The sequence below is a fragment of the Psammomys obesus genome, unplaced genomic scaffold (assembly GCF_907164565.1).
Source record: "Psammomys obesus unplaced genomic scaffold, mPsaObe1.curated_primary_1811, whole genome shotgun sequence".
Taxonomy (NCBI): Eukaryota; Metazoa; Chordata; class Mammalia; order Rodentia; family Muridae; genus Psammomys; species Psammomys obesus.
The window spans coordinates 5,067-14,321 of record NW_026594304.1 but is presented as its reverse complement, the minus strand read 5'-3'; the positions used below and the strand labels follow the sequence as shown (position 1 = coordinate 14,321).

At 44.8% G+C, this 9,255-nt stretch overlaps 1 protein-coding gene across 1 annotated transcript in view; it reads right to left on the bottom strand.

Annotated features, from left to right (window-relative positions):
* The window catches only part of LOC129685053 (integrin alpha-V-like), a gene marked incomplete at both ends in the record, with an annotated part of 13,129 nt that extends 4,443 nt beyond the window's left edge, over positions 1–8,686 (bottom strand). Inside the window, 2 exon segments of the mRNA XM_055618395.1 lie at positions 3,768–3,882; positions 8,595–8,686. Of these exon segments, the coding sequence (XP_055474370.1) occupies positions 3,768–3,882; positions 8,595–8,686 (207 nt within the window).
* Positions 8,687–9,255: the final 569 nt, after the last annotated feature.

Sequence of the window (9,255 nt, the reverse complement as noted above, 5' to 3'; positions counted from 1 at the left end):
GCCCCAATATATTTCCTACATGAACATTTTATAGATGATGAAACTAAAACACTTGATGGCAGCTGTTGGTGCCTTTAAGCAGCACTCAGGAGGCAGAGGCAGGAGGACCTCTGTGAGTTCAAGGACAGTCTGGTCTACATAGTGAGTTCCAGAACAGCCAGGGCTATTTCAAGAGACCCCGTCTAAAAAATAAAAACAAAAACAAACAAACAAACAAACACAACAAAAAACTACAAATAGCACGGTGCAGATTTTCAGACAAGAGAAGTCCAAACTTAATGTTCCAGGAAGGGTAAAACAAGCAACTGTTCTTGCAGATGTACTCACGGGACTCTCATTGAAACATGGCTCCCAGAGTGTCTTTCAACCACAACAGTCAATAATTTGCTTTTCTGTAACTGCTCTTTCTTTTGTAAATCTTAGGAAAAGCGACCAATTCTGAACTAAGTAACTTAGCACTCAATTAAAACTAACTTCATACTATATGACTCAGGCAGTCTTCAACAGATGGACATGTGGCCACTGCTTAAGGCCAAGTATGGTCACGGAAACTGTCTTCAAAGCCAGAAGCAACCGCAAACAATAAAGAAGTAACAAAGGAAGCAAGCAGTGAAGCTCTTCATTCAGGCTGTACACAGGTCATGTGAAAAGTAAAATCAATGAATCGGCAGCCAACCAAAAAAACAAAAACAAAAAACAAAACAAAAAAAAAACTGGAAACAAACCCCAGCACCCCAGCACACGCATACACAAAGAGGTCAGCATGTGACCTCTCAAAATGGGAGCCACGGTGTTCTGGACCATACAGTTTTCAGATAGATGAATAAAACAAAGAATGTCAAATGTGCTGGGATAAAAACTGTGGTCAGCATGTAATACATGAAAGAAGTAAAAAGAAAACAGAAAAATAAAAAATAAACAAATCAAATGGTACCTGGAAAATGCCTGGTCAGGACAGTGTGTAAGCAGTAACCACTGTTGTGTTGAAGGAATTGCTGTCAGCGGAATCTGGGGCCATGACCCAGGTTTTCATGCTCTCACTCCGTAGCCTCACCCGCTCTGGGTAAACCACCCTCTTCTCATTTGAACTACACACTTCTGTACTATAACCTGGTTGTCTTTTCTGCCATTTCCTGCCTTTGTGTTTTATGACGCTTTTCTTTGAGATGTTTTAGTTAAATTCGAAATCCATAAACCCTTTCTGATAAGAGCCAGGCGTTGACGAGTTTCAGGAAATGGGGGCCATATAGTGTGTCAACTCCAGAATGACTCAACTTTCTCTAAGTGTATAAGCAAATGGGTGTGGCTATATTCTGTAATGCCAGCACTCAGGGAGGCAGAAAAAGGCAGATCTCTGTGAGTTCAAGGCCAGCCTGGTCTACAAAGTAAGTCCAGGACAGCCAAGGCTACATAGAGAAACCCTATCTCAAAGAAGCAGAAGGAAAGGAAGAAGAGGAGGAGGAGGAGAAAGAAAGAACAAAAGAAAGAAAAAAAGGAAGGAAGGAAGGAAGGAAGGAAGGAAGGAGGGAGGGAGGGAGGGAGGGAGGGAGGGAGGGAGGGAGGGAGGGAGGGAAGGAAGGAAGGAAGGAAGGAAGGAAGGAAGGAAGGAAGGAAGGAAGGAAGGAAGGAAGGAAGGGAAACACAGGTCCCATCACTAAAATGCTCTTTTTAGAAGCAGCTGAAGTGGAAAGTACGTTCTCTGGTAAGCAACACAAGGAAAGAATTCTTCTGGACTACGATAGACCTAGGTCTGGTTATAGTTCAGGAGTGAAAGCGCTTAACGAAATGAGTCCCTGGGCCCAACACCTAGCACCGAAAAGAAAAAAAATGACAACCTGGGTCTAAATTCTTCGTCGACCATTCAGTACCATCAAATATAGGCAGGGAAATGCTCCAGCGGATGAGGCTCACTTTCTGCACTTCTCAAGTGCGAACAAAGGTAACTGCTATGTGTGTGTGTGTGTGTGTGTGTGTGTGTAAGCCTGTGTGTCCACACAAGTCTGTAGGCATGAGTGTGTACCTGCATGTGTTCCATATCAGCTTTACTGACACAGAATGATGAGCTCTCTCTCTTAGCTACAAAGTTATGTTTTCAAAATGCGCACATTTCTGAAATCCGGGCACCAAAAACACTAAAGTAGTCCTTATGTCCTGGACATGCTGGCCACGACCTAAACACCCACACAGAGGCAGAGAGTCGGATGGTTCCAAGCACTGGGATGCCGCGCTGCCTCCGGCTCCCCGCGCAGGGCCTGCTCTCCACACAGGCACCGTTCCTTTGCTTACTTCCCCATTACAACAACCGGCATGATCGAGTGTCCAACTAAGAAGTGATTGTTTAATAAAAAATTTGCAATTCCCCGAAGACCCAAGCACTTAGACGCTGGAAGACTTCGTCATTCCTCTGACCTGAGGTTATATGCCAGCTAACACAGAGTCAACAGATCTAACGGGAAGAGTCTTAAGTGGTGTGATTTTGCTAATTAATTCTGCCTGCTCAACTATTTGTTTTAGCATCATGAAAGGTACCAGGGAGACTACACGGAGCTCCCCATTTGTTGGCACAATTTTGCTGGTCACTGTTTCATTACTCACTGTTAATCATGTTCTGAAGTTACTATTTGGGAAACTGCCCTAAATAAATGATTCATTTAAAAAAAATTGATAGCATGTAGGATTTGATACTACCCACATAGTATCAAATGTCAAATCTTAAATGTCGTATCAAATGTAGTATCTTAAATGTAGATGGAACATCTTGCAGAATATGCTCATAGACAAGGCAAGACTGCATTCGTACAATCTGTTTGTTTGTTTGTTTGTTTGTTTGTTTGTTTGTTTGTTTTTCAAGACAGGGTTTCTCTGTGTAGCCCTGGTTGTCTAGAACTCACTCTGTAGACCAGGCTGGCCTTGAACTCACAGAGATCCACCTGTCTCTGCTTCCCCATGTGCTGGTATTAAAAGCGTGCACCATCACAGCCTGGCTTGGACAACCTAGTTTTATGTCTTTGGTATAAAGAGGCTGTAAACTTAGGGCCAATCCAACAAAAAGTGGGCTTCGCAAAAGGTCTGTGATCCCCAGTAGAAGAAAGACATGTGGAGAAAGGAGAAACGGAAGTGACACCTGCTTGAAATCGCCAGGGTATTACTGACACTGGAATTTCAGCTAACCTCAGGGAAAAGCCTGAGGCTGTCGGAATAACCAACAGACATGAGCTACAACTAAATTAGTTGAAATTCCAAGGAAACCAAAGCCTGGCAAATTTAGACACAGGCACCAAAACACTAGCTTCACCTTCCTTTGCCGACTCTGGTCGCAGAAACATCTTTTTTTAACATCATTATTCATCTACACCCTGTTTCTCAAACTCTGGAGTCCAACAAAACCACCTTATAGAGCTTGTAAAAAAGTTGGTCCCAGGCCTGACCTAGTGACTCCGATTCTTCAACTGTGATGCCCAGTTCTCCTTGAGAGAAGCTCACATGAGCATGTCTTCACTAACTGAGACTGGAAATAACAGATTTCCAAAATCAGGTATTAATTATCAGGAACCAAGGCTGACCAAACTGAGCTCTTAGAAACAAGAAACATGATTGATTCATATCTGCAATTTCTTTGTATGAGCAGAATTACTTTTCGTTTTGCTCTGTCTCCCTCACAATGGCTACATATTCTGACACACAAGCACACGCGCGCACACACTACACGCCACAAAGCGGGCTCCTGGGGTCTCTTGCTCAGCGCAGGGGCTGCCTGTCACACATACTTGACCTGCATGGAGCATACTCAACAGTTCTTGTTCCGTCCTGAAGAAAGCAAGTGCCGACCGGCTCTCTCTCCTCCTTCATCTCCGTCCTCCAGTGGTACAACGGAGCGCAGGCCTGAGATTCAAAGGTTTAGTCCATTATACAAGAATCCTCTGAAACATGAATAATCCCGGTATCCACGCTACCTCAGACTACTGAAAAATTCAAACCTCGTCTCTTCCTCATTACAGGAGCAAATAAAGGTTGTAAAAAGAAGTGGGGTTTTTTGTTGTTTGTTTTTTGTTTGTTTGTTTGTTTGTTTTTAGATCCTTCTCTGAATCAAAGCCTTTTAGGCAAAGTCAGGGGTGGACTTTTCTGAAGACTATACTTGTAGTCCACAATTCGTGTTTCCAGCTGTCAGCAAAGCTCTTGTTTCAAGTACCATTGTTTCCAGGTGCTGTGAGCTGAGCTGAAGGTCGCAGATTGAGTCAACTTTTGGAAGAAATCACATCCTCACGCTTGTAGGAGATACCCCTAAGTTACACAACAAGCAGTAAGAGAAGCAGCAAAAATTCCCTGCAGGGCTTCTCCTCTGTACTTTCCAAAGGTCTGATCTCAAAGCCACGTAGAAGCCATAAAATAATGAGTGTTTTAGTGACATGTAAGACTTGCAAAAATTCAACAATTTAAGCTGCTAGAAGAAAGCTCATATTTCTAAAATAACCTTTTAAGAGAAACCTGACCTTAGACTATTTCCTATCCACTCTGATGAAGCTAAAAGCAGGAACTGTTACTTCTCTGCATGTCCCCGACTGCCCAGGGTGGACAAGCATTTTCTGCTTGGTTTTGCTTCATACATCTTTCTGCCCCCGACACCCCTTCTCACGTCAGCTCTAAGGCCTATCGTGTGACATGTCCTCTTTAAAAGCACAGAAACATTATGGGAAAAGAGTTGTTTGAATCCCAGGTGTAGAATACGGGACTGCTTCAGACTGTCCACAGTAGCTGACTGTGATCTGCCTTGTTCTCAGGCAGGGGAATGACTTTGCCAGCTGCACACAGTTTACATTTGGAATTCTGGGGACTCTTGAGAGGGTATTTAAAGGAAGATCAAATTTGCCCCAAAGAACTCTACGTCCCTAATCAGCAGGAAGTAGTCTAATGATACTGACACCCCCTTCCCTTCTGTCTTTCTCTCCTACTTAGTGTTGGGGGGGATAGGGTGGTATAGGGAGAGAGGAAAAACAACCCAAAGAAGTAGCCAAAAGTCTGGCTACAGTCCTCAAATGTCCTCCTGAAACCTCAACGCTTTAACAGATGTTTTCCTAATTCTTCATCATCATATTACAAAATGGTAAGTAAAAATAAAATAATTAAAGAGGAATCCTGAGAAAATGAAATTAAAAATGAACACTGAATGAAAGGAGATGGCTGAATAAAAATTAACAAAACACTCTCTCGGTAGAAGGCACATAAACACTAGGTACTGACTGAAATGACCTGGTATATGAAAGAAATAAACCCACAGACACGCGTCATTGGCGTATTTATGATAGATAGAGGTAACACAGAAAGACAACCTATACCCTGTGCTGGCTAACTTTTATGTCAACGACACAGGCTAGAGTCATTTTTGGAAACAAAAACATTAACTGAAAAAAAAAAAAATGCCTTCACCAAATTAGCATGTGGGGCATTTTATTCATTGTCTATTGCTGTGGGAGGTCACCCCTGGGCTGTGGTCTGGATTGCTATGAGAAATCGGGCTGAGAAGCCGTCAGACACAACCCAGGAAGCCGCACTCCTCCACAGCCTGTGCTTCAGCTCCTGCATCTCGTTCTTTGCCTGACTTCTCCGATCATGGACTCTAAGGGGAAACTGTAACAGAAACGAATCTCCCCCTGAAGCTGCGTTTGGTCATCGTGATTTTTATCACAGCAATACAACCCCTAACTACAAAAAAGCGCCTGATTTTAGTGATACTTGTATGCCAGTTTGGTCAAATTCAGAGATAGATAGCCACTTGTTTTCATCAAGACAGGGAAATGCTGAGGCCCCGAGGAACTGCTATGCAGAAGAGGTGGTAGTTCGGGCGTGAGAGGAAGCTGAGAGAGGAGAGGAGCAATGAGCATGAGGAGGGGCAGTAGTTTCCTGCAGGGCAGATAACGAATACGGAGATCTATCAACAGATGCATTGTGGAGGTGGATATATTTTTATAGGAATCACTAATAGAGTAGGAAGCCACGCCTCTCAGCAAGTTGGAGAAGTCCTTCAGAGATAAGCTACTTGTGCTGTCTGTTCATGCTCCTTGAGAGAGGGTGAAAAGAATCCCACTTTGACCACACTCATTCAGAGTATTGCATCAGTCAGACAAGTAAGAACGGTAGATAGATAATATAGGAAGGTCCCTATACAATGTTTCGGCCAACCATTAGCTAGAGATGTTGATTTGGAGATTACGATACACAGATTTTAAAAGAAGCCTCTAGGCCAATGGTTTAGCTAGAGAAAGCAATGGAGCCTTTAGCAGGCTCAAAAACAGCGCAGCACTTAGGAAGCTGGTAGAAAAAGAAGCACTACCAGAGACACTTAAGGAGAGAGCCAGATGGGGGACAACATGAACGTGCAGGGTCACATTAACCAAGAGGAGAAAGACTGAGCCTGGCATGGAGGCACACACCTGTCATCTCAGAGCATGGGAGGGAAAGGCTGAAGACTGTCGGTTCAAGACAGCCCAGTTACAGAGTGAGCGCTGTGTAGCCAGCGTTCGCTGCTTTGTGGGTCCCTAACTTTCTTCCACCCTTCTTTAGCCTTATTCCACCCTTCCAACCCCTGAACACTAGGTAGGAGAGAAAGAAGGATGGGGGGGCGGGGAAGTCATTATCATGAGACTACTTCCTGCTGGTTAAGGGCCCTGGGTTTGCCCCCAGAATTCCAAACGTCATGCACTGGCAGAAACACTCTGCAGCTGGCAAAAATCACACCCCTGCTAGAGCATAAGGGAAATCATAGTCAGCTGCTGTGGACAGTCTGAAGTAGCCTCATATCCCACACCTGGGATTAAAACAGAAACCAATATCCCCATAAAATTTCCGTGTTTTTAAAGAAACTTGTCTCAAAATGGGGGTTGGGGGACTTAAAAAGTGTGTAGAAGGGAGGGAAGGTGGCAGAAACGGCTCAGAGAAGGCTCATGACTTAGAGGCACTAGCTGCTCTTCCGGAGGAACCAGGATAAGCCCCCGCCCTCCACATGGCAGCTCACAGCCGTCTGTAAATGCAGTAACAGGGGATCTTCTTCTGGCCTCAGTTAGCACGTGGTGCAGAGACATACAAGCTGGCAAAGCACCCACACATAGAAAATAAAATTATTCTAATTTTTCTTAAAGGTATATGCAGCTGGCAGGCACTACGACGATGGTGGTGGAGCACGTGGTGGAGAGATGAAAGAGAAACGGCGTGGATTTGTACACAAAGAGAGGCAGAACGGGAGGCGCAAGGGCAGTGAGGAACGGCCGGGTGTGAGTAGCCTGCACTGCCACCTGAGGCCATGCTGATGTCCTGGCCATGCTGCCGCCAAGGGCCATGTCTGTGTGCAGGGGTCTGTGTGGTGCGGATGTCCCGGCTCCTGTTACCACCAAAGACTGTGCAGACATGTTGATGTCTGAGGACGGCGCTGAACACGCCCTGCCCCTCGCCGGCCACTGCACAGTGGCACCAGCGGTGACATGGGAGCAGCAGACCTGGGCAGAGCCGGCAGGCTGACCAGCTCAGCCACCATCCAGGCCCATGCTCAGGGATTTGAGATGGCCCACCCTAAAATCTACTCCAACTGTGAACTGCTAGTGTGGAGGGGCTAGTCCTGCGGAACCAAAGCTATAGGATCTCCATGACCCAGGGCAACACAGATATCCAAGAGGTGTGTTGGCGGGGTCCAGCACTGGTAGCCAGAGGCCTGGAAGCAGAACAAGGTTCATTACAATGAACATTTGCAAGTAAAGCTGTTTGGGTATTCTGTGGGACACATCACCACACACTACAGCTTCCACAGAGGGATTCTTTATTTTATTTTTAATTTTTATTGTCTTTTGCAGGGGAGGTTACAAGCATGGAGGGCAGATATGGAAAGACGGGAAAATGAGTGGCATTGAGGTATATGATGTGAAATTCATATAGGAAAAATAAAGAATTATGCAAATAAATAAATAAGAAAGTGGGGGGAGGACAGAGGTTTTCTTTTTTCAGTGGTGCCAAAGAACAAGAAAGATAAGATCTAAGTAGCCAATAAGAAAATAAAACATCATGGCAGCATGCATTTCTTTAAAAATGATATAGCAGTAAAATTTCAGTAATCTTGAAGTCAGAGTGACGAGGTCTTGCTTCCTCATGTCTGTCTCAGGTTACTAGGAGGAGAACATTAGAAATGGAGATGGTTCGTGTTAAAAAAGGACATTTTAAACTACTGCTTAAGCAGAGGAAGAGGGCAGAAGGAAAGACTAGAGAGTCGTTTACAGGTTTGCTTTGTTTTGTTTTTTTAAGTGTGAAAGCATTTGATTAGCCAAAGGTATTTTATTCCCAAACATGACAGACAGAAAGAAACTGACGGGGACTACCAAATGGAGCAGGAATAAATGAAGAGCGTGGGCAGGAGCACAGAAGCGGCAGCAGCCTGGTCTCGGGAGGGAAGAGTGAGAGCATGCTCAGAGAGACAGCCTTTGATCAGAGCTCTGATTTCATTACACCTTGTCCCACTGGACAGACCAAATCTTACTACCAACTTGACCATACACAACTTCCTGTGCGCCCCATAAACCAGCCCCACTCACCTGAGGTAGAATCTAAGGACTTACCAAGATTTTGTCCTGCTTTGACCTCACAGAGGCGCCAAACCACTGGTGAGACTTAAACTCCAGTGGGTCATCTTTGGCAAAATCTCGATTACCTGGAAAGGAATGTTGTGAGTGGTCAGAAACAAGACAGACTGCTCTTCGTACAAGAGGATTCATCTCTGTCCAGCCAGGTTTAGAAGAGTGTACCTTTTGGGGGGGTAGGGGCACATGCCCTTAGTCCTAGCACTTGGGAGGCAAATGGATCTCTGTGAGTTCAAAGCCAACCTGGTCTACACAGGGAGCTCTAGGATGGCCAGAGCTGCATAGTGAGCCCCTGTCTCAAAAAAACAAAACAAGACAAAAAGTGTTGTCCCTTCGACTAGTCAAACACTTTGACCACATTGCAGTTGCTCGTGTCTTTTACATAGCCCAGGAATGTTAGTTGGTCATAAAAGTGTGGTGGGCCATAAAGATGACTCAGAGCGTAAAGTCCTTGCTGCTCTTACAGAGAGAACTGGGGCCCAGGACCCATCTGGCAGCCTACAACCATGTGGAACTCCAGTCCCAGGACACCCTTTTCTGATGTCCCTGCACATACATGGTACACAGACATACATACAGGGAAAACACCCATACACATATTATTAAACCCAAATCTTTAAGAAAAAAAAAAAAAAAGAAA